The 25,687-nt window shown below is 38.6% G+C and overlaps 3 protein-coding genes and 1 pseudogene across 4 annotated transcripts; 2 read left to right on the top strand and 2 right to left on the bottom strand.

Moving 5' to 3' along the window:
- Positions 1 to 1,325: 1,325 nt before the first annotated feature.
- LOC143558561 (subtilisin-like protease SBT4.14) lies at positions 1,326 to 4,905 on the bottom strand. The gene is made up of 11 exons (XM_077047381.1): positions 4,302 to 4,905; positions 4,134 to 4,225; positions 3,950 to 4,047; positions 3,730 to 3,870; positions 3,539 to 3,644; positions 2,953 to 3,466; positions 2,780 to 2,877; positions 2,472 to 2,696; positions 2,262 to 2,370; positions 1,975 to 2,188; positions 1,326 to 1,888 (listed from the first exon to the last, which is right to left on the bottom strand). Exons 1-11 carry the CDS (start codon positions 4,407 to 4,409, stop codon positions 1,326 to 1,328), a joined length of 2,268 nt encoding a protein of 755 aa, XP_076903496.1. The 5' UTR covers positions 4,410 to 4,905.
- A 1,098-nt stretch (positions 4,906 to 6,003) lies between these two features.
- Positions 6,004 to 8,564, top strand: LOC143558547 (CRS2-associated factor 1, mitochondrial-like). The gene is made up of 5 exons (XM_077047369.1): positions 6,004 to 6,538; positions 7,214 to 7,341; positions 7,499 to 7,724; positions 7,815 to 7,942; positions 8,037 to 8,564. The coding sequence occupies exons 1-5, from the start codon at positions 6,004 to 6,006 to the stop codon at positions 8,232 to 8,234; spliced, it is 1,215 nt and encodes a 404-aa protein (XP_076903484.1). The 3' UTR covers positions 8,235 to 8,564.
- Positions 8,565 to 9,357: 793 nt separating this feature from the next.
- LOC143558550 (uncharacterized) lies at positions 9,358 to 10,816 on the top strand. The gene is made up of 3 exons (XM_077047371.1): positions 9,358 to 9,621; positions 9,892 to 10,233; positions 10,296 to 10,816. Exons 1-3 carry the CDS (start codon positions 9,358 to 9,360, stop codon positions 10,806 to 10,808), a joined length of 1,119 nt encoding a protein of 372 aa, XP_076903486.1. The 3' UTR covers positions 10,809 to 10,816.
- On the bottom strand, positions 10,706 to 14,045 carry LOC143558559 (UTP:RNA uridylyltransferase 1-like; annotated as a pseudogene). Its single transcript, XR_013139768.1, has 6 exons — positions 12,889 to 14,045; positions 12,003 to 12,371; positions 11,717 to 11,929; positions 11,575 to 11,638; positions 11,294 to 11,490; positions 10,706 to 11,213 (listed from the first exon to the last, which is right to left on the bottom strand). The product of XR_013139768.1 is annotated as a UTP:RNA uridylyltransferase 1-like (transcript).
- Between the last annotated feature and the right edge of the window lie 11,642 nt (positions 14,046 to 25,687).

The raw sequence follows: 25,687 nt of genomic DNA, 5'->3' as shown, positions 1-25,687 counted from the left end.
TAACTTGTTAGCCAATATATTACCAAATATAATAAAACCTAATTATTGGGTTGGGTCTTACACTTGGGCCAAACAACAATTGACCCAACAACAACGTGTAGGAAATATACGAAACACAAATTTACACCCATTGAGGCCCAAAATAATTAGACTCATTCAAACTTTTAGAGAAACAGTCTCAAATACGACTAGATGCTTTTACGCTCTTGCAACTAATATTCACCGCTGCCCCTCTTTAGCGTGTACATTATGTATGCTACACGCACGTAGAAACTAATTATTTCTCACAAAAAAAGATTGAATTAATTTCATCAAATAAGATAAAGTAGGCTAGGGGAGATTGATCAGTGAGCATGCGACGAAGAGACACTGGTTAGATAATATCTAAGATGTATCAAGTGAGTCAATATGAACTTGTACAAACATCAACTCATGGAAACTTGTGAAACCAGAAGAATGTAGTTAATTAATGAAACAAGATGTTTATGAAATCCAATAACAGGACTAGCTACTAAAATCATGTCTAAAATTACCAACAAATGAAAATTAAGCATGGATGCATGGTTTAATTAAGGTTGTTCTTGTATATGCATTTGTGGGTCAAATCTACGCCTGTACTCTTCATAGGTTAAATCAGCGAAGCGATTGAGTTCTAGCGTGTAGGTAGAATCGCCGGCGGAGTTTTGCGTTTCTATGTACCTCAGACTTTCCACAAAAATCTGAAACCTCTTGTCCTTCTCTGCAGGGGTCCTGTAGACTTTTACTATATATTATCTTGTTAATATACTAAAAGAAATATTAAAAGATAACAGTCATAGAGGTATTTAAATTAGTTATGTTTATCTTTTATTCTGCTGAAATCCTAGTCCTAGTTCCTATCATTCTTTGATTTTGTTTTCTTATATATACTCATAATTCTTGATGAATTTTTATTGAGTATATTATATTTAAACTAGAGATAATAAATAAGGTTTATCTAGGAGTTTATTTATATATTAAAACAGATTTTGAGGCGGGTTAGGATTAGAATGAGTTTACTATAAATAGATGGTTAGACTTATTTTATTTGTGTGTTTGATTTTATAATAAGAAAAATAGTCGAACGAGTTTGTTCAATCTCGTGTTTGTGTATTCTATCAAAGGCCTGATTTTGTAGTTCATATTTCAATCAATGAATGTGTGTTCTATCAAGGGCCTGGTTTTTAGTTAACTGATGAAAACAAAATCCCATGACATAAAATAAAACCTCAATTAATATTCAAACAATCCATTACAAATAGAATAACATTGATAAATTAGCATCAAACTTTGTTCACCATGAATATTCACCCTGAACTCTCATATTGTGGATTAACAATAACAATTGGACTCCTTACAACATTACAACTACTTCTCCATATCAGTGACCCCGAAACCACAAGTTTCTTGCTACCGATAAAGTTTGCACTCACCGTAACTTTGAAGCTTCTCTTTTGTAAGGTATGCAAGAACGAAAGTGTCGTCGGTTCCACTGTTATGTTCACTCCTTTCGGTGCTCTAATGATGGCATTGTAAGTCGCTTTATCGTGGCCTACATTAGTCACGGTTCTCCTGAAAGTTCCTGTAGTTATTGCTTTCTTGTTCTTTAAGGTAAGCTGCATGGTAGGGTAGTTTATGGAATCATCACTGACAAGTGGTGGAAGCAATGAAGCACAATCAACCTTTGATTTGGAACCGATCAAAGTTGCGATAGCTGATCCGTCGTATCCTTCATAGCATAGAAACTGTACATATGACATGCTGTCCATATCATAGATCAACCCTGGACTCACGGCTCGTCTAGGATTCAGTTGACCGACACCATACGCCAACTCAGCGTTTCGGTCAACCCTTGAGCACATAGGTGTTGCTATATATTAACATGTAAACCATGTCAATCAAAAATCAAAAACATGAAGAAGTTACTGTCTTTATGTTTTTTAAGGTCTTAATTACCTGAAGTCAAAATAGCCGATTTGATCGCTGCAGGTGACCAATTTGGATGAAAAGATTTAACATAGGCTGCCACTCCTGCAACATGTGGACAAGCCATAGATGTTCCGGACATTATGGTAAACTTTGAGTACTGTGTATCGCCTTTTAGCCCGGTGAGTGTTTGTAGAGGTGTGTATGATGCCAAGATGTCGATTCCTGGTGCTGCAATATCTGGCTGTTCAACCAGACAAATTACTTGGTAAGCATAAGTAAATGTAGTTTTGAGTTTCTTGTTGTGTTTTGCGAACCTTTAGTACATGTTTTGTTCCTGGATTTGGACCCCTTGATGAAAACGTAGCAATAGAAGGAGCCGCAATTTTTACTTGTTCAGACTTGTATATAACTGCAGACGGTGATCTGCATTTCAGAAGATTTGACCCGTTTGAGATAAAGCACATCCCAAATCGACCCATTCGATTTGTATATATGGTTCAAAGTCTAAATGATACTTTATTTACCTAGTGGAATGTATATATTTACTGATGGTATCACCAACAGTCGAATTAACCATGGTTGCAGGTGCCATGAAAATCTGGGCAGTATCAAGAAACACTTCACTTTCGATGATGGTCCCGACTCCTCCGAGCCCTTTGATAACCGAGTCAGAACCCCAAGTCCCTAGCATACACTGAACTAGCTTTCCCTTCACTTTCCTCGGGTCCAACGTGTTTTCCAGGCAAAACCTGTGACAGATAGTAGTAAATATACTTATGATTCCAGTTTTAATTTACCTGTGTCCGTGTACTTGATGTATGAGAAATAATACCCTGCGCTCTCCTGGCTTTCGGAGTTTATGGCCACGTCATGTCCACTAGTGATCGGGTACAACTTTTGCTCCGGGTCGAAACCATTTATCCCAATTCCCTGCACAAAGAATTGAAATAGTTTGGACAAAAAGTGTTTCGGGTCAACCCAACCCGTACCAAAAATTGAACTTACCGTTACAATCTTCCCGTTACCCAATACAACTTTGCTCTGGAACCCTCGGTCAATGCCACTGGCAGCCACGGTCAAAATCCACGGTGCGTGGTTCACAACGCTGCCTAAACTAGGCCCGTCATTCCCAGCAGAAGCCACAGTGAGAATGCCCTTATTCATAGCGTGAAACGAAGCCACAGACATAGTATCACTGGTGTAAGTTTCAGTGACACCGCCTATTGAGATTGATATAATATCAACTCCATCATGAATGGCTGCTTCAAAACCGGCTAATAAATCCATGTCTGAGCAACCCGAGCTAGCCCAACAAACCTTGTACATTGCCACCCTAGCTGATGGCACAGCCCCACGTGCTGTGCCTTTGGCTAAACCGAATAACTCTGCGTTATGGACTGGTCTTCCGGCTGCAGTCGATGAGGTGTGGGTCCCGTGCCCATCGACATCCACAGGTGATAAGATGTCGTTAGGATCGGGATTCTTGTCTAGCTTGAAGTATTTGGCACCTATAAGCTTGCTTTAAAAATATTCACATTATTATTATATGATCAATATTATTATATGATTTAAATTTTAATAGCATATATACTTGTTGCATCCAGAAAAGTTAGCAAAATGATGACAAGATCCATTCCATTTTGCGGGTGGAGGGCCAAACCCGTCGTCATTAAAGCTTTCAGATTGCGGGGTTATTCCTAGTACGTTAAAAACCGAAACTTTTAAAAATGGAACCAAAGTTGATACACTACACTATATTGGAATGTTGTGAATATTGTGAACCTGTATCCATAACACCGATAATAATATCGCTTTCAAGCTTCCTTCTTTTTGCTGTTTGTGGAAATCCTATGAAATCCCATGATCTTGTTGTATGTAGTTTGCGGTACTGGTTTAGAGTAACAGATTGCACACCATCCATACCTTCACAAACATTACACCAACCAAATCATATTAAAAAACAGTTAAACGCACACCATATGTAAGGGCCTGAAACACGTACCAGATAACTCTTTTACTTCAGATTCTGTGAGCTTTGCTGCAAACGCGTTAAAGCTTTTTGTATAGCTATAGACATGAGACTTCTTTGCATCTAGCTCACTATATGCCAACAGATCAGCACATAAGAGATGGCAATATGATTTCAAATAATGTTACATTTTTATTCGTTTGTACGGTTGTACTACCTTCCTTTCAATGCTGATAGGATGCTGATGTGTGTGCTTGCCTTGGATTCATCGTTAACCGATTGACTGCTCAAGAAGACAATGTAATAGTCCTGCAGGAAACAACTATATATAAATTTTGCACAATTTGTAAAGCAGTAAGAAAAATGCATATATGTTTAAAATGACCTGTGCTTCTCCTTTATCTTGTAACATGTGACATGTTGTGATGAAAAAAAGTAGAAAACAATAAACCAGAAGTAAGTATCTTGCCATCCTTGGATTTGGATGGTTCATGTTAGTTGTAGTGAATTATAAATAGTGAGTTAATTCTTAGTTGAATATATAGTTGTTTCCATTAGAAAACCTTAAAGAACAATTTTGTTCCTTTGTTGTATTAGAAAAGAAAGTACCTAAGCCTAAGGCCCTATGTCTTTAGGTCATTTAACAAGTTCAGTTTGTCCCGTTAACTTAATAAAATGTCGTTGTGGGTCCCGGTGTAACTTGATGATCTATATTTTTTTAAAATGTTTAGTAGATCCTATTGTCATTTTGATGTTTTGGAGAAGAATTAATTAAGATGTTCACCAACGATTCGATTTGTTTAATTATATCGTCTAATGTTTTTATTTTGTTGGTCGTTTTTGCTTGAGGGTTTTCGTTAAAAACGGACACTAAGACGGACATGAACAAGAGGCTTGAAGATCAAAGTTGTGAAGGCTCATGGTCTACAGAAGAATGAGTGGCTTGTAAACCAGGATCCCAGTTATACTTGTATTCCAATGCAAGAATGGTGAAATAATATATCACAGTGGGATCCATTGTTGACTTAATTGTCCTCCCTTTAACAGGTATTGGTAAAATCAACCAATTAAATATACATATTTGATATTTCAATACATAAATATATGTATATAGTTATTATATGATTCTCAATGTTATATACTTAATATTGACAAATCCAAACTAATAAACCGACAAGACCGAACCAAAATTAACCGAAAGCCGTATTAACTAGGTACCGATTAACCGAAAACCAAATTAACCCAAAATCAGTTAATTTTTTTTTGGTACTCTCGGTTAACCAAAATTAACCGAATTGAACCATTCACATTTTCATATGTTTCTCGCTTTATACATCTATTTCATGATTTATACCTCTACTTTCTATATTTATAAGCAAAAAATTTAGCTCAAGTTTGATTCTGGTTATTAACCAAACCTAACTGAATACTGACAAACTAATTGAATAAACCAAACCGCTTAACTGAAAATCGATTGGTTAATAAACTAGATTCACCGATGAATCCGGTTTCAGTTGAGGCTAATAACTGAACCACACACACCCCTTAGTAAACAAAAAGTTATTAATTGATATTAGCCGAACCGAATTTACAACCTACAAACTAGCCTAAAAAACCTAACTGGTTAACCAAACGAGCCAAGTCAAGCCTGAGCTCGGCTCGTTTAACTTACACAGAGCTCGAGCTCAGCTTGTGAGTAGATTTTCAAGCTTGGTCTCATTTCGTTTACTATATTTATTAATTAATTTTTTAAACTTTTTTTTTCAATTTTACTATAATGTATAAATTAATATATATTATTTAGTTATTTCTTAATAACTTATGTAGTAAAAAAAATATATAAATGACAGCTGGTGAGCTAGTTGTTAGTTTGGGCTTGTTTATTAAACTAGCTTATTTTAGGCTCAATCTCGATTAAATTTGGCTCAATCAAAGTTTTTCACGAATAACAAATCGACTCGTTTACACCCCCAAACACATGAAATGGGCTCCAAAGCTTTGTTAACCAACCAATCTATGTGTTTGGTCCTCAAGACAAGACACCATCAACACCACGCCACTGGGTTTAGTTTTAACCCGAACCAGAAATGATGTTCGTCGTCCTCCGTCGTACCGGCCGGCGATCCTTCACCACCACCACCACCTCAAACCTTTACACCAAGTATTCATTCACTCCACCTCAATCCCTTAATCCAAAACAACCTATTATTAACTCTAACCCACAAACACAAAACACCAATAACAATAAGAAGAAGAAGAAAAGCAAGCCTCTTTACCGTCCTCCATCTTCTCTCGACCGGTCCGGCAAAGAACCCATCAACTCCTCCAACCTCCCATTCGACTTCCGGTTCAGCTACACCGAGAGCAGCCCTGCGGTGCGCCCCATTGGTCTCCGTGAGCCAAAGTACTCGCCTTTTGGCCCCGAGAGGGTTGATCGTGCCTGGACGGGCGTTTGCGCCCCTGCGGTCCACCCGATAGCGGGTAAGGAAGAGAGTGAGAGGCTGGAAGGAAAGAGGAAGATTATGAGGGACAGAATTCAAGGACAGGAGTTGACCAATGCTGAGAGGATTGCATTGGTTGAGACTTGTGGGAAGCATAAAACCAAGAGACAAATCAATTTGGGTACTAACTAATTTCCATCAAATTTTGTTCAGTTATTATTATTATTATTATAAATTTATCAACTTTTTAACTTATGTTAGGTTCTTATGATTTAGACAAGAAATCCAAGATGGTTTGGTTCAGTTATTAGCCTAAACTGAAACTGAATTTGTCGGTTAATCTTGTTTATTGACCAATCGGTTTTTGGTTAATTGATTTGGTTTTTTTGGTTACTTTGTCTTTCGTTGGTTGGGTTTGGTTTATTGGTTCAGTTCAGTTTTGTTAACCGAGGGTACAAAAAAAAAAGGTAACTGATTTTTGGTTTTTGCGTAGTTTCGGTTTCGTTAGTTTTCAGTTTGGTTATTGGTCACCCTATGTTTTAGGTTTAGTTTATTGGATTGGAAATTGTATTGTTTGAATGTAATAATTGGTATGTTGAGGGCAAAGTGATGCTTAAAGTTACATGGCATGGTACAATTCTAAATTTTTAACCTTTTATGCTTGCATGATTAAGTGATAGTTATTAGTTTATGCATATAAATAAAGTTACTAATGCATATGTGTCTGCTTGATTCTGGTTTATGTGACTAATTTAAGAGATAAGAAGCTCACTAGTGACTAGATTATCTATAAGTTGTGCAGATACAATATATTCTCTAATTGTTATCTTGATGGTGATGTGTGTTGACTTTGTAGGAAGGGATGGATTAACACACAACATGTTGAATGACATTCATAATAACTGGAAGCATGCGGAAGCCGTTAGGATTAAATGTATGGGTGTACCAACTGTTGATATGAAAAACGTGTGCACGCAGTTGGAGGTAAGATCGTTTTTTAAACTGTTGGATGTGAATGCATTGTTGCTTGATTATGTTAATATTGTTTCCATTAAAGATCACAGCTTGCAGATGGCTTAAAGCACTTTCTTTTCATTCCAAATTTCCAACTCCATTTTGAATTGTATGTAGTATGTTCCAGGATAAAGCATTCGGTAAGATCATACATAGACATGGCGGTTCACTCATATTATACAGAGGCAGAAATTACCACCCTAAGAAGAGGCCTGTGATCCCGTTAATGTTATGGAAGCCGCAAGAGCCAATATATCCAAAGCTGATAAAAACTACTATTGAAGGTCTAAGTATCGAGGAAACAAAAGAAATGAGGAAGAAAGGATTAGCTGTTCCTGCCCTCACCAAGCTCGGTAATTCTTCGCTAAATATTTTGTTGGGTCGTTTGATGTATTAGTGATTAAAACATAAGTTACATTTTTTTATGCAATGTGTTAATGCAGCCAAAAACGGTTATTATGGTGGTCTTGTTCCTATGATCCTAGATGCCTTTCTGGTGGAGGAACTGGTTCGGATCGACTGTAAGGGTTTGGAAAGAAAAGATTACAAGAAGCTTGGCGCAAAATTGAGGGTTAGTGTTCGGATTGTTTTAACTTTAACTAATGCCTTTTGATTTTTGGCTTTTTAATAAGCTTTTTTAACTTGTGCATATATGTAAAATGTAGGATTTGGTTCCATGCATTCTAGTAACATTTGAGAAAGAACAAATAGTTATATGGAGGGGTAAGGACTACAAGCCTAAAGACGGTGGATGCTTTCTCATGGACCGTGAATTTTTCGACAAAAGCGAGACCGACCCAGAGCTTGAAAGTCAAGATGTCAACCATGGTGAAATTGAGGTTGACTCTGATGACGAAAATTGAGATCCTTTATGTTGCTGCAAATCTTGAACCAAAGTTACCGATGCTTGCACTCCACATTCAAAGATGGATCATGCAGTCAAGTCAAAACTGAAGCAAAGTGAAGGATTGTTGGTGAGTTATCGTGGATTGTTGAAGAAATCCTATGTTGACAGGCGAAGAACTGTCGGCTTTCTTATGATCGTCCATTTACAAATATTCGATATAGGTCTTCTTGTTAATAATTAAAACCATATACTCATAAACATTAGGCTTCCTTGGTTATGATTGCCATTCTTTAAGGAATTGGTTAATTTGTGCAACTAATATGAAAAAAAATATATATATTAAAGGTTGACATGATGCATTTAAGGTTTATAGCTTTTTTTTTATTTTTTTAAATAATAATTGTACTTTGCTTTCTCGAGTTTTTAATTAAAAGAAAGGAAAGTTTAAGATTGGATAGGATGGGAGAAGAAAAGAAAGTACATGCATATAATGCATTCTCAAGTTTAATGAAAAATGAAAGAAAGAGGAAGAAAAGAAATGGTTAATTATATTATTTAGTTTAAATGAAAAGAAAAAAATGTGCAGTTTTACAAATATAGCCTTTTTAAAACAATTATTAGATGTAGATTGAAGGGTAAAGTGGTAATTTTAAATATTTATCATTTCCTTTCTTTCCAAATCATGCCAAATTGGCAAGAAAACTTTGAAACTTAAAACACTCAAGTTTTCCTATCATTTCCTATCATTTCTTTTATAAAAAAAACTCAAGAATGAAGATTCAAACTAAAATCTGATTATTTCCTTTCTTATCCAATGGAAAACAAACTCAAGAATACAGTGGTAGTGATGTATCATTAAAGATCATAAATTGTTTAGGGACACGTGTAAATGGCCAATTTATGTACGATATATATAAGCATGATTAAATATTACCCATCTTTTATCCAACGCCAAAAATCTTCATATCCTCATTTAGAGGAAAGGAAACAAGTTGTTAGACCTATTATTATTATTATTCTCCTAAACAACAAACACCCTTTTGAGGTTTTTCTTGAATTCATTCAATTTTAAAGATATGATTCGATCCATGAAAAAAATATGTTCAAGAAGCAGCAGCGATCACGAAAACGAGTTGGAGATGGCGTTGGAGGTATCTCTGCCAGAAGAAATATTAATCAAAACCGACACCAACGCTGCCACAAAACGATGGCGACGTATATTCAATCTTGTTAGACCACAGAAAGACCGCGCCGCCAGGTGGATGACCACATTGTCTTCCATCAATGATGGTTCCAAGGACAAACAATTTATGTATTTCTTGAAGATCGCTGGCTCTTCTTTCATCCCGTTTCAGGTTCAACTTGATCGCGCATTATCATTGCCCGTAAGAGACGGTTCAATCGTAAGCATCATACCTCAAATTTATGCTTTTTAGCATACTTCTGAATCTATGTTACAATTGTTTTTCCATATATTGGGTTGACTTTTGAGGTCAAACCAAATTGAAAAATGGTATTTAAGTCAACCTTTTGTCAAATTTTAATGACAACAAACTGACTTAAAAAGGTAAACTTTATATCAAATGATAAGCCAAACCTATGTTTATGAATTATGATAAACCATTAATGCATATATACAGCCATTATAGCACGTAATTGATCAATTTCTGCAGGAAGCATCTACGGCTAAATATATTGTACAACAATACACGGCAGCAACAGGCGGGTTGGCTGCCATGAACACTGTGAACAGCATGTACGTTGTCGGTGAGGTGAACATGGAACAATGTGAAACCCAGGAAAATGATCAAGACAAGACACGTGTCAGAGACGGGTCCGAGTCGGGCGCATACATGCTGTGGCAAAAGAATCCTAATTTATGGTTCATGGAGCTGGTTGTCTCCGGTTGCAGAGTCAGTGCTGGCAGTGATGGCACCGTCACGTGGACCCAGTCTTCTTTGAACCCCTCTCAGTCTTCCAAAGGACCTCCAAGACCACTACGCCGTTTTTTTCAGGTAAACTTTACTAACTAATGTTCATATCAATATTATGGTAATGTTGATTGATTATATATGAGTTTGGTCAATCACAGGGCTTAGACCCGAGGTCAACAGTCAACCTATTCCTAAATGCAGTATGCATAGGAGAAAAGTTGGTCATGAACGAGGATTGTTTCATACTAAGGCTTGACACGAGCCAAGATATCCTAAAAGCACAAAGTAAACCAAACATGGAGACCACACACCACATTATACAAGGATATTTTAGTCAAAGAACGGGTCTTCTAATCCAATTTGAAGATACGAAACTGGTCAAAATCAAGTTGACGCGAAAAGGTGGTGATCAGTATGTCTATTATGAAACAAGTATCGAATCATCCGTTGAAAATTACAAACACATAGATGGAGTCAACATCGCACATTACGGGAAAACTGTAACATCAGTTTATAGATACGGGCAAGGAGGTAACACAAAATGGAAAATTGAAGAAACGTGTACACTTAAAGAAGTCGAGTTTAACATTTGTAGTTTATCAACAGATTCTTTTTTACCTCCCCCGGATGTAAAAAACGAAGAACAGTTGGTCTAAAGTTACTTGCTTTTACAAATGTAAATGAAAACATTATAGCAGAAACAAATAAAATACGTAAATATGAATACTCAGATCAGATCCATAGCTACAAAAGCCTAAACAATATGCAAAAACACCAACATGGATTTACAAGTTGTAGTCTAGGATTACTTACTAGCAACTAACACCATTGTAGGATGGAGGGAAAAAGATTAATTGGGAATATAGGGCTCGAAAAGCTTTACACAAGGATTCGGATCATATTGCAAAACTTCAGCAGCACGTTCAAATTCTTCTCTCAATACCCGAATGCTACGTTTGTCCACAACCCGGCCCAAATCGTGAGATACCTCAAACGGATCTTCTATGCAAATTAGATGACGGTCATTCCCAATCCTTCTAGTCCAGTCTTTTTCTCGTTTGCTATACACATTTACAAAAGTATAAATAATCAACTTTCCTTTAGTAAATAATATATGAGATGTTTCACATTAGCAACCAACCTTATTAAGCATCCCATACGTATAGATATGACATCATTTGTATAATCATGACGATAAGCCCAGTAGTTAAAAAATGCCCAAACCAATTGAGCAATACTTTCACCATTGCGGGACCCAAAACCTTGAAGTTTCTCGACTTGATCAAAGTAAGAACATTCAACATCGTCCACATTTACTTTATATGTTGTCTCCATTCCCTAATAAACCAATAAATAATCCAGCATTTTATAAAGATTCATAAGTGGGAAATTAGAAAAAAAAAAAAAGAAAAGAAAGAAAACCTGCAGGCATGGAAGGATAGAAGGCGTTCGCTTCTGCAAGAAATGAATGCACATCAAAACGTACCTGAAATATAAATACAAACAGTTTTAAGATCATAAAAAAAGAGCAAAATATAAAAAGAGACATAAACGGTTAACCCACGCATAGCTAGATAAGGTCCCTTGATAAGTTTCATTAACCCCTCGGGATTTTGCCCAATGTTTAACAATAAACGCCAGCTGTCGCAGTCTCGGATCTATCTTCGAGTAATCACGAAGAAGTTTTGTATTTATAACAGCAAACAAATTGTTGACACGAGATTCCAGTGGCAGGATCCATAAGCTTCACTATGGGGACCCTGGCACGGGTCAACGCCTGCAAAATGAAGCGCAAATCAAAACCTGAAGTAGAACGAGTAATCTTTTTAGAAACAGAATAGATAACACACCTGAACGTTTTCAAGGTTATCCGATTTCAAAATGTCAGCGAGCTTTAACAAAATTTCTGCTTTGTCCACGTCATCATCCCCCATTGCAAGACAAACATCGATGTCACTTTTACGAAACCCGAATGAGTTGGCACAAGATCCGTAAAGAAATAACCGAGCATTGGGCCATTCATTTGTAACATGTTTGTTTAATAAAGCCATTAGTTGTTTTTGCTTCTCTTTTTCTTCTTCTGGTGGTATCAAAGACTCGTAAATTTCAAGAAAATGATCGTTTAGCATGTTTATATCCCTCCGGCATTCTATATGACTTCTATGGTTTCTCATTCTTTGGTTCAGTAGCCATTGCCCCCTTTTATCTGATCTGTATTCCTGATCATAAATTGTGATTTAAAAATAATGCTCGAAAGTACTAAGGGGGTGTTTGGCCTATCTTTTATTATTTGGCTTATGCATATATCCTTACACAAATAAGCTTATTCAAATAAGCTAAAAAACCATCTTCAAACAAGCTTCTTCAAATTAGCTTATATAAGCTTAAAAAGCAAGACCACACACCAAATTAAGCTTATTTTGTAAAAAAAAGCTAAAAAAGCTAGAAGCTTTGTTAAAAAAGCTAGGCCAAACACCCCCTAAAACTCATACACAAACATGCAAAAAGGCTTTTAAGACAACAAGCATACAGATTCATTTAATGATTACAAAATCAGCTTCGGTTTTATTTAGTAAAGTTCAAAGCTTGTTAATAATGTCAGCATGGAAAAGGGAAACAAATCTCAGACCTTAACTAATTATACTAATCTAATCCAATACCTTGATAATAAACTCAAAAATAATAAGTAATTATGTGTGACAAAAAGAACATCTTTAAAGTCTTGTAAACATTTACCTTATCTCTTGATTTAGGACCCGTCTTTACATCCGTTCCGTCTTCAAGCAATAAATTCTCAACCTGTTCCTCTAAATCATCCAAATCCCCTGAGTCAGCCCCATTGCTCGTCGATCTGTTCTCACTCGGGTCATGTACCACTTCAACATCTCCTCTCGATGGACCCGAATGGTTTCCCCCAAAATGCAGTCTTTCTCCTGAATTCGCAACATCCCTCTGCATACTATGCTCCGGAATCCTCGTCCTCGAACTGCTCCGCCTCACGGTTTCAGGCGACACGTAATTACCAAAAGTCAATGAGCTAAGCTTCATATGTTGCATTAACTCCACATCCGGACCGGGACCGGGACCGTTCAATCTAGCATTCCCCATAGCTAATTCTCTTTCCCTCAACAAATGCTGCTCGATACTCGCCAAATCGTAATCCAAGTTTGCTTTTTTCGGCATTATCGGTGCTTGCAAAGACCCAAAAACCAGCTTGTTATTACGATCTTGCCCCTGATCCTGCTGCTGCAGCTGCTGGTGTTGATTATTGTGAATAAGGCCAAGCTTTGATAGATAATTAAGCACGTTTTGATCGTTGACCTGATGTTGACCGTGGATGTAATTAGCAGCAGTCCAATTAGGGTTTGGATTGATGAGATTGGGGTTAGGGTTTAGGTTGTGGTTGAAGTAATTATTGTTATTATTATGCTGCTGTGGCGGCGGCGGGAAGAGGGTATGACGGGAAGAGAATGGTTGTGGCGGGAAAGGTGCGACGGCGGGGTCGTGAGGGAGTGGTGGTGGTGGTTGGGTGGTCGGAGGACGTGGGTGTTGTGGTGGGTTTTTGAGGAGTTGGAGGAGAAACTCGCCGCCGTTTGCTGGTGGTGGTGTGTTGATATTAATAATATTATTATTATTATCAGGTCCTCCTCCACCGCCGCCGGCCATGGTTGGTTTGTGGGTTTGGAGAGAAAAAGATCAGTTGAAATAATAATAATAATAATAAGTGAGTTCCATTGTGTCCTTAACAATGAAGGTTGGTTTGTCTTGTTTGGTACTTTTTATCTTTTTCTTTCTCTTTGCAACTTGACTTGTTTGTGTTTTAAAGGGTGTACAATAATTGTTTGCATTAATTTATGTGCTACTAACATTCAATTTGTTACCAATTTTCATGCTCTAGACTTCAGTATAGAGGTGGACAAATCGGTTTAAAATTCAAAATCGGTTTGGATTAAACTGGTTCGATTTGGTCAATAAAAGTTACTGGTTTATGATCAATTTCGGTTCGGGTAGAAACCGGTTTCTTACCATGTTACGATCGGTTTTGGTTCGGGTTTCGATCGCTTTTGGTTCGGGTTTTGACTAGTCTTTGGTTCGGTGAACCGGTTTCGATGGAAAAATTACAGACTGGTTCCAAACTGGTTTCTACATAATCGGTTTCAAACCTGTTCGGTTAACCAGTTTATTTACCCACCTATACTCTAGACTATTTATGCAATACAACTTTTGTCATGTAATCCACCACTTATCTTCTAGTGATAGGAAGATTTGGCTTTGCAGTGTTATCAGTTTGAATCCTGAACTCACTCGGGTTTTCACTCGTGTCATTTTGGTAGATTATGGTACCGAAGGATTTGAACTAAGCCTTGCGGTGTTGTCAGTTCAAATCCCGAGCTCATCCGGGTTTTCATCTTACCGTGTGTTACGTCAGAGAATTCTGCTCTTGTGGCGGCATAACGACTACCAAGTGGCAGTCGGCGGTATGGTTTCCCAAGGGACGCTCAAGCCAAATTATGAAGCAAACGTGGGCCCGGTTAAAACAACATAATCTAGTCAGAGTGGGCAACGGGGCTCTCCAAATTTAGAGAGTGTGATGGCCTAAACACAAAAAAAAAATCGTCATTTCAAACAAAAATTAATCTTGTTACCAATTTTCATGCTCTATAGTCTATATACAACTTTGTCATGTCTTTCTAGTTTTTAAAGTATAAAGGCATACATATATTTATCTTCTCTTATCAGACATATGTATACGGGAAAGATAGAGGGAGATATGAAAGGTGAGACGTAGGAAGTGAGGCGAGAGCTTTTGAGTTTTGGCGGTGGAGGTGTGCGCATCCATTAATTGTGGTGTGGCAGAGGTATGACGATGAAGATGAAGATCGTGATTGTTGCAAAACCTGTTAGCTCGGGTTTTCAAATTGATAGATATTGTCTTCTTCAATTTGTTGTTCGGGGTTTGAAGAACTTTAATAAATTAATAGGCTTATATATTGTAACACATGTTGTATCATATATAGTTTTACATGTTTTTGTTATATGAGACGAATAACAATATGATGTGGATCAAGGAGGGTTAGTGAATTATAGAAAATTGGAAAGAAGCAGATAAGAAAATAGGAAAAGATAATTGAGTTGTTGCAATTTTCTTGATATTCCATAACGCAAAACAAGTACAACTTAAATAGAAAAAAAAACAAGTACTGAGTCAACCTAAAAACTAGCTACCAGACTAGGTAGTGGGCATCCCCACTTCCTTTATTCATGGAATTCAAAAGACTAGGTAAAATAAATAAAAGATACATTGGAACAACTGCAACACCCATGTGCACCAACTTCCCATGCTTTCAGGTTCTTTCATTTTGCAAATGGGTCTGGTATTTCAGCAACTCGGCTAACCTGTTTAACCGGTTCAGTAGACACGTAACACAATATTTGATATAAACACTAAGTGAAGAGGTAGGTCCCAGCAGAGCCCAGTTGGACCCGCAAGACTCACCTTGAAGAGGGACGTCTGCGCAGAAACCAACTGGATCCGCAGGACCAACCATGCTCAGAGACGTGACGTCCTTACGCGCAGTACGCAAGCTGTTCCCGCAGGAAATGCCTCCCAATGGTGAAGTAATCTGCCTGTTCCCGCAGCTGCGGATACAAGCCATCAGGAAAGGCCACCCGCGCAGCAAGGCTACACGCACAAGGCACTTAGCTCTCAATCACTCAGTGTCACCTGAAGGAATGAGCAAAGCCGGGAACAATCCCGCACAAAGGCGGGAGGGGGAATACTCCCGCCCAACTAAGCCAGTCCGTACGATACGGGAAGATCTTCTGTACTGTACCTGACGAGGTATGGGCAAAAGATCTGACTAAAGATACGACAGCTTATTGACAACAGTATGGCGAGCAGCATGCTCCTGTACTGTATGTCACTATTAGCCGCTGCCTACTCACCAACTCCTGTCATACCACGTGCATAGCCGGCAGTTGGTGGAAAAGAAATAGTACACAGCAGGCCTGGTCACTATCAGCCGCTGCCTACCCACCAACTACCAGCAGGGCACGTGCGTAGGCCACAGTTGGTAGAACAGGAATACTATTCAGCCGGCCACACCTCCTTGGAAACCTACCTTCGGCTATAAATACCCCAAATGGTATGATCATCTCATCTCATCACATTATCATCATATTATACCTGATATCTGCTCTAGCAATCTCTTAATATACATTTATATTTAAAGAGCAATCTAGTCTGATTCTCACGCCGGAGGGTGGTCACAAGGAGGAACCCCCCCCCCCCTTCTCAGTGACAAGCTCACGGTGTCTGTTTTGCAGGTTATCAGAAGAACCATCTTTGCTGGGTCTAACCCCTCGTGGGAAACATCTATCTAACCCCCAGGTTATCCGTAATCTGCCCGGGGTCCGGTTAGTGTTTCTTCATTGGCGCCATCCGTGCATAAAAGCTAGAACTTCATTTCTTTTCAGTTTTTTCAAACTTCTGGAAAGATGGTTAAAGAAACTCCGGTAACCACAACCCCAGCTACTGGGGGGAATACCGGCTACACAGTTTTTACAAACACTACCCCGGTTACCCAAGCCGGGGCAAGTGAAGTAAATTTTACGAACACTACCCCAGTTACCCAAGCTGGGGCAAGTGCAGTAAATAATCGCTCACTGGGATTCACCGATACCCAGTTAGAGAAACGAACAAGACTCCCCCGCCAAACACTCGATGAAGTTAAGGCATGGGCGGAGGCACGTCAGAAGGAATTCCAAGCTGAGTTGGACGAACGCTTGCGTTCCGTCCAACAGGCTGACGAATTCGAAGAATACTTGGACAATGACTCGGAGGAATCCGACACCGACGCGAACCCTCGCCATAGGGCAAAAGGGAAGCGTAAGGAAACGGACTCCCAACCGAGAGGGCGTTTGGGAGAAACCTTCAATCCAAAAAACACAGGTGGAAATCCACGTGACTTCTCCAAAACATTCAGACCAACGGTGGCAAATGCGGGAATGTCCAAATTTGCAAGGGACATTGCGGAAGCAATCGCCCCAAAAAGTGCCAAACAGATGTCCAACATAGGCACATATGATGGTATATCTGACCCAGACGATCATTTGAACAGATTCATAGCGGGGGCAACCGTCAGCAATTGGACGGAACCTACGTGGTGTTACATGTTCCAAATGACGCTTGTTGGGCCAGCTAGAGCGTGGTTCGATCGTCTACCGGTCAACCACATCTACGACTGGGCAGACTTCCAACAGAAGTTTAGCCAACACTTCAGCCAACAACGAAAGTATACCGAAGAGCAATGGACAATCCTCAAATGCATTCGAGAGGAAGATGAATCTTTGCCAGACTTCATCACTCGCTTCAACTCAAAGAAGCTAAGTCTGGGTAACATTAGCGAAGATCTTGTTCGCGCTGCTTTTATTCAGGGCGCGAACGACCCAGAGCTCATCCGCACCTTAACGGGTAAAGATGGCATGCCATCCACATGGGATGCCATCATGACAGCAGCTAAACGCTTTGCGGAAACTGAGAGGCAACTGGGTAGAGATCTCCCACAGAGCACAAACCTCTACACCCAGAAAACAAGAGAAGACAACGTCCTTACCGCCCGATTAAACAAAAAGCGGAAGCTAGGCATTTGGCAGTCAAGGGTAAACTTTGACACATCCGGCTTGCAACATCGGTTAGGCGGAAGGAATAACGTACGGTCGAACCAGAACTCCAGATGGACGCCACTCACCAAAAGCGTCACCGAGATATTCGCCACTGAGGAGCTCCCATGGCCAAAAGCTCCAATAATCCGACATCGTCCCAATGCTGATCGGAGCAAATACTGTGACTTTCACAGGACAAAAGGCCACAACACTGAAGAATGCACAGACGTAAAGGACATGGTCGAAGCATTTGTCAGAGATGGGACGCTCGCGCACCTCGTGGCGCAATGAACGCTGAGCATGCTGATGCGTGTAGAACCCCAGTTGGGGAAAACACGAATAAAATTGCAGCTTCAATGTTGGAGACTACATACTGCGCAAACAACGAGATCCCGAACCAGGTGCATATCGGCTCGATGGCACTCCCATCCCAACAACATGGAAGGGAGCTCAATTACACAGTTTGCATGTAGATCAATTCCAAATTTGTAAAGAAAAGGCCCAGAGCCACTTCTAATGGAAATGATTCTCCTTAGAACATCGACGCTGATGATTTTACATTTATACTTTTATGAACTTTCAACACGGATATGCCGGTTTTCACCGCATAATTACGTGGAAAGTCGTTGCGTGGGGAAGGCGGCAAAACCCGCATAAACCCAAAAAACGGCAAACCTTCACGCAGGTCAGTTGAAGGGGAAAAGTTCAGTCATCCCACTAAATGAAAGTGCCGGTCTATCCGCATGAATTATGATAGAGGAAACTGAACACTAACCTATTAACAACCGCGCGTCGAACGGTTAATTTATTCAACACTAATATGCCGGTTTTCACCGCATAATTACGTGGAAAGTCGTTGCGTGGGGAATGCGGCAAAACCCGCATAAACCCAAAAAACGGCAAACCTTCACGCAGGTCAGTCATAGGTAAACTTTGGTCAACTAAATGAAAGTGCCGGTCCTAACCGCACAAATCATGAGAGGAAACCGAACCTATTGACAACCGCGCGTCGAACGGTTAACTTATTCAAAACAGAGAATTTCTAACAAAAGGATGAGGAAAACCTACACGCAGGTTAGATGTAGGTAAAGTTTAGCCATCCTACTAAGTGCAAGTGACGGTCCTACCCGCACAATCACGAAAGAGGAAGCAAAACTTCAACCTATTATCTACCACGTTCAAAGGTTAACTTATTCTAAACACTTAGAAATTTCAAAAAGGATGAGGAAAACCTACACGCAGGTCAGATGTAGGTAAAGTTTAGCCATCCTACTAAGTGCAAGTGACGGTCCTACCCGCACAATCACGAAAGAGGAAGCAAAAACTTCAACCTATTATCTACCACGTTCAAAGGTTAACTTATTCTAAACACTTGGAAAATTGCTAGTTTAAACTAAAGTATGCAAGTCATATACCGTTTATAAAGCAAGGAATCCAGTGAAAGTAGCGGTCTTACCCGCACAAAGATTTATATTTCATAATATTCATTACAAGAATGGCCGGGTAACTACCCGCCTACAAGAAAATAAATCTATACAAGCTAAATCTATCCTAGCAGTGGGAAGGGATCTTCAGGATCAGGCTTCAGGGCCACTTCCACTTGGACCCGCACCATCAGTAGTGTTGGAATTTCGTATGCCCGAGACACGTATTTAGATTAATGTGGCTAACTGTGCTTGATCCAAGTCGGGTCATACCCAATAACGAGCTAGATAGACATCGGATTGTATTTGTTTAAGATATGATCTTTAAACAAATACCGAACACAAAGTTTAGGAAATCGGTTTTTCTGAAAAATTGCACTTGAAAGATTAAAATAAATAATTTGGATTATTTATTTATTTATTTAATTATTTAATTGGTTAAATAATTAAGAAAAGATTATAAAATAGTTTTATAATAGTGTAGGCTAGTTTTATATATATGTGATATATATAAATGAATGAATAAAAAAAAAAAAAAAAAAAAGGAAGGGATGGGTGGCCGGTTTGGGTGGGACCCACCACCACCCCAACAAGCCAATGTGATCAAGGTCTCTTGGTTATTTTTTTGGTTAAAAACCCCACTAGCCTACACATGCAATGGATCACTTTTTCTTTCAAATTTAAAAAGTGCAAAAACCTCCTACTCTCCCTCTCCTTTTCTTCTCGGCCGAAACAAGCAAGGGAGGAGGGCTTGGGTGCTCGGTTTTCTAGTGTTCTTGTCCTAACACTCATCCGTGTTGCTCGTGGGTATCACCTCTTGAGGCATCCTACTCTTGGAGGCTAGTCCATCTTCCTCTTCATATCATCCTACTCTTTTGAGGTAAAAGAGTTATTGTTATTATTAATTTTGTAAGCCTTTAGTTCTTGTAGATTGATCCTATTTCGGGTTTTAGCCTTGTTACATATTGGTATGTTTCATAAAATTAACAATAGGTTGTTGATATTATCATGCTTCCGTTGCTAGATTAGTAAAAAATGTTTCAACTAATAATCTAAAATAGATGCCGAAACCCAACAATTGGCATCAAGAGCCGGTTACAAGGACATAGGTTTACTTTTAGTTTTTCCCCTTTGGTTTTATAAAATTAACATGCATGAGATTTTATAAAACCCAAGATCTTAACATATGGATGTTAAAGTTCAAAAAAAAAAAAAAATTTTTTTTTTGGCCAAATGGGCCGAAACCCATTTGGGCCGTGAGGTTAAAATGGGCCGAAGCCCTTTGGGCCGGCGTTTTTTTAATAGGGCCGAAGCCCAATAACTTTTGTTGGGCCGAAGCCCAATAACAACCGTGAGGGGTTTTTTTTTTTTTTTTTTTGTCTTTAAATATATATTTGGATATGTATTTATTTGTAAGTTAGTCCCTAAACCGAGCCTAGACCGATGTGGATGTTGTGATTGTGTGTTGTGATTTATCTATATTATTACTCATTTGGAATGTAATAGTAATTATGGCTTGTATTTATTTTTTACAAATGGTTGTAATAGTAAATAGGTTGTTTGTAATTTTCTTTATTTTAGACCAAATGTATTAGGATATATTTGTTGTAAATTGAAGAATTACAAGATTTTGGTGGATTGGGCCTATTGGGCTTATTTGGGTTAATTGGGCCTCACAAGCCGATTTGGGATTCAAAGCCCATTAAAGCCCAAATTTACCTTTTAGGCCCAAGGAAGCTTATGGAAGTCCAAGGCCCACTAAGAAGCCCAAGTTGAAATCACAACAAATTAAAGAGGAGACACTTGTAGCATTGGATGCAAGATCAAGTGGGAGCATATCACTCATCCTTGTGTCATGTTATGTCCCTTAGGATAAGACTAGGACACACACTTGTTTCGGCCAACAAGTGTGGTCCGCTTAGAGGCTCGTGTTTATGGTTGACCTTATGGTGTTTGTATGCTTGTTTGATTGTGTTTGAATGGTAGATATAGGATATCAATCCGTCACATAGATCTTATAAAACAAACATATAAAATGGGTTCTAATAATTATTGGTAATTGACGTGACACGTAGTATTTATAAAATAATTAAATAGCCGTCTCACGCCTATAATAAAAATGGTTTTATTATAATTAGAACCGGTGAAAATCGTTTTCATTTAACCATGTTACTAAATGCATGTTAGAACATGGTAAATAAGTTTCCTAAATCTAGAATATTGGAAAACTTAAAATCCCTTTTTCTTAATTACCAAGGAAACAAGTCTAAACACCATCCTTTTGTATAACACTTAACGTATTAGGGAACTTTAAATGGGATAAAGGTCACCTAACCATTTCAAGCAAACTAATATACTTAGGGTAATATTAACATATTTGTGGGATAAAGGTCACCTAACCACTTGTATGTTAATCTTACATGTTTATGCAAGTAGGACGACTTGAATTGGAAACCATGTGATAAAGGTCACCTAAGCATGGGATCCAATGGTGTTGATGGGATAAACATGCCAACACGAAATAAGGATTTCGAATGGTCCCATACCTCTAGAAGTTGCAAAGGGTTGCAATTGTCAAGGTTGACTACCTTGTTAAATCAAATGACGGGATAAAGGTCACCTAACCGAAATTTGATTTATCGTTGGATTCTAGAATTTAATTATTATTTAAAATGTGGTATAAAAGGGTATTAATAATTAAAATTGTTTATAATACTAAAATAGAACTTTGTTAAATTTTGTAGATGGCCGCTAACAATGCAAACACCTCTACCCATAACACCCGTAACCTATCCTTAAGAACCATTCTTGAAAAGGATCGTCTAAACCATAATAACTTTATGGATTGGTATCGCAACTTGAGAATAGTTCTCAAGCAAGAAGAGATATCATATGTCTTAGACGATCCCATTCCCGACGAGCCTAACGTGGAAGATGAGGAGGCTTATAACGATTGGGTCACGTACACCAAAGATTCGGTACAAGCCTCTTGCCTCATGTTAGCAACTATGATTCCCGAAATCCAAAAGGATTTCGAGCATCATGGGGCATACGACATGATAACTCAATTGAAGGAAATGTTCCTTCAACAAGCTAGAGCGGAACGTTTCGAAACGGTTCGAGCGTTTCATGCATGTCGTATGGAGGAAACCCAAAGCGTCTCATCTTATGTCCTAAAGATGAAAAGCTACATTGAAAAGCTTCATAGGTTGAATTGTCCCGTCTCAAATGAGTTGGCTACGGATTTGATCCTCAACTCTTTGACCAAAAGGTTTGAAACCTTTGTCATGAACTATAACATGAACGGGTGGGACAAAAGCATTGGTGAGCTTCACGCAATGCTAAGAACGGCCGAAGCGGGAATGGGTAAAAGGGTTTTACCCGTTCTAACAATCAATGAAGGCAAAAGGGGACATAACTCCAACCCCAAAGCAAGTGTTGCTAAGGGCAAGGGCCACGTCCAAGGAAAGGGAAAGAGGAAAGCCATCACGCCCTACAAACCGAAGGAAAAGAAGCAAAAGGTTGCGACGCAAGATCCATGCTTTGAGTGTGGAGAGATAGGTCATTGGAAAAGGAATTGTCCGACCTATCTCAAAGCGTTAAAAGATAAGAGGGATGCGGAGCAAACCTCAGGTATTATCTTTACTATATATGTTGAACTAAATGTTATTTCTTCAAATACATGGGTACTTGATACCGGATGTGGAACTCACATTTGCAATTTGTTGCAGGGGTTCAAAAGAAGTAAACAACTCAACAAAGGGGACATTAGTCTCTTTATGGGCAATGGAGCAAGAGTTGAAGTCCAAGCCCAAGGAGACTACTTGTTAAAGCTTCCAAGTGGTTTGGAAGTAATTTTGAAGAATGTTTTGTATGCTCCTAAGTTAAGGAGAAACATTATTTCCGTGTCCCTTTTAAAACAATGTGGCTTTGATCTTAAATTTATAAATTGTGATATTCATGTTTTGATGAATGGCATGTTTTATTTTAAAGCTATACCCATGAATGGTATATATGAAATAGATCAAAGTGGTATGTCACATAGTAGTTCAATGTACAATGTCAACACCAAGAAACTCAAGAAGGACTTGGGTGATTCCTATCTTTGGCATTGTCGCCTTGGACATATAAGTAAGAATCGCATGCAAACTCTTCGCAAGAGTGGTATTCTAGAAACAAATGAGTTTGATTCATTTGATGTATGTGAATCTTGTTTACAAGGCAAAATGACAAAGCAACCCTTTAATAAAACTTTTGAAAGGTCAAAAGAATTATTGGGTATCATACATTCGGATGTATGTGGTCCTTTTAGACCAATGACTAGGAATGGTGAAAGATACTTCATTACCTTTATTGACGATTATAGTCGATATGGTTATGTGTACTTAATGAAACACAAAGATGAAGCTTTTGAAATGTTCAAAGACTTCAAAACTGAAGTAGAAAGACAACTCAAGACCACAATCAAAGTACTTCGTAGTGATAGAGGAGGTGAATACCTAAGTGGTGTTTTTCAAGATCATCTAAAGAGTTGTGGAATTATTTCACAACTTACTCCACCTGGAACACCACAACATAATGGTGTGTCTGAAAGGAGAAATCGTACCCTATTAGATATGGTTCGATCGATGATGGCTAGAAGCACTTTACCTCTATCATTTTGGGGCTATGCTTTACTTTCCGCTGTTCGCATATTGAATATGGCTCCAACCAAGAAAGTGGAGAAGACACCTTTTGAAGTATGGCATGGAAAGGCTCCATCGCTATCATTCTTAAGAGTTTGGGGTTGTGAAGCTTATGTAAAGCAATACACCCCAAACAAATTAGAAGTCCGATCCACTAAGTGTATCTTTATAGGTTATCCTAAAGATGATTTAGGATATTACTTTTACGATCCTAGTGAGCAAAATGTTATTATTGCTCGAAAGGGTAAGTTCTTGGAAACTAAGTTCCTTGAGGAAGGAACTAATAGTAGAACAGTGAAATTTGATGAGGATCAAGAATCACAAGATGATACACAATTGGTTGATACTAGCACTCAACAAGAGGTTGTTGAAAGTGATCAAGTGGTTGATCAAAACACACAAAACGTTCGCAGATCTGGTAGAGTTAGCAATCCACCCGAAAGATATGGATTTTTTGTAGAAGGTTGCTACGTGGTAGATTCGGATGAACCAACCACATACCGTGATGCAATGTCCAAGAATGATTGTGACAAATGGCTTGAAGCCATGAACGTTGAGATGCAATCCATGTATGACAACCAAGTTTGGGAATTGGTTGAACCACCACTTAACACCAAAACTGTTGGAAGTAAGTGGGTTTTCAAAAGAAAAACTGATATGCATGGAAACTTGGATACTTATAAAGCAAGACTTGTAGCTAAAGGTTTCACTCAAACTCAAGGGGTTGATTATGATGAAACTTTTTCGCCTGTGGCAATGCTAAAGTCTATTAGGATATTATTTGCCATAGCTGCACATTATGATTATGAAATTTGGCAAATGGATGTCAAGACCGCTTTCCTAAATGGATATCTTGAGGAAGATGTCTATATGGTTCAGCCTGAAGGTTTTGTCGATCCAAAACATCCTAATAAAGTATGCAAGTTAAAGAAATCAATCTATGGATTGAAACAAGCATCTAGAACTTGGAATCATCGTTTTGATGAAGAAATCAAAAGTTTTGGATTCATCAAGAACGCTGATGAGGCTTGTGTGTATAAGAAAGCTAGTGGGAGTATAATTACCTTCTTAGTATTGTATGTCGATGACATTCTACTATTTGGAAATGACATTCCAACCATGGAAAGCGTTAAGGCTTGGCTTGGAAGTAGATTTTCCATCAAGGATCTTGGTGAAGCTGCCTATATTTTGGGAATAAAGATCTATAGGGATAGGTCAAGGCGCTTGATAGGTTTGAACCAAAGTACATACATTGATAAAATCTTGAAAAGGTTCAAGATGGAAAACTCCAAGAAAGGTTTTGTACCTATTCAAAGAGGGACCATATTGAGTTCAGATCAATGTCCAAGCTCAAAAGGTGAGCAAGAGATGATGAAACAAATCCCATATGCTTCAGCTATAGGATCCATCATGTATGCGATGATATGTACTAGACCGGATGTGTCATGCGCTTTGAGCATGACAAGCAGATATCAACAGAATCCAGGAAACAGTCATTGGATGGCTGTTAAGAGCATATTGAAATACCTTAGGAGAACTAAGGATATGTTTCTGATATATGGATCTGGTGAGGAGGAACTCGCTATAAAAGGTTACACGGATGCGAGCTTCCAAACTGATCGAGATGATTCTCGATCACAATCTGGGTATGTGTTCACTCTTAATGGAGGAGCTGTCTCTTGGAAGAGCTCAAAACAGGAAGTGGTAGCATTGTCCACTACAGAATCAGAATACATCGCCGCTTCATTGGCAGCTCAGGAA

Source organism: Bidens hawaiensis, unplaced genomic scaffold (assembly GCF_021521415.1).
Source record: "Bidens hawaiensis isolate Kalapana, Puna unplaced genomic scaffold, B.hawaiensis_p1.1 tig00019557_1, whole genome shotgun sequence".
Classification (NCBI taxonomy): Eukaryota; Viridiplantae; Streptophyta; class Magnoliopsida; order Asterales; family Asteraceae; genus Bidens; species Bidens hawaiensis.
The sequence above is the reverse complement of the archived record's forward strand: the minus strand, read 5'-3'. Positions and strand labels throughout refer to the sequence as shown.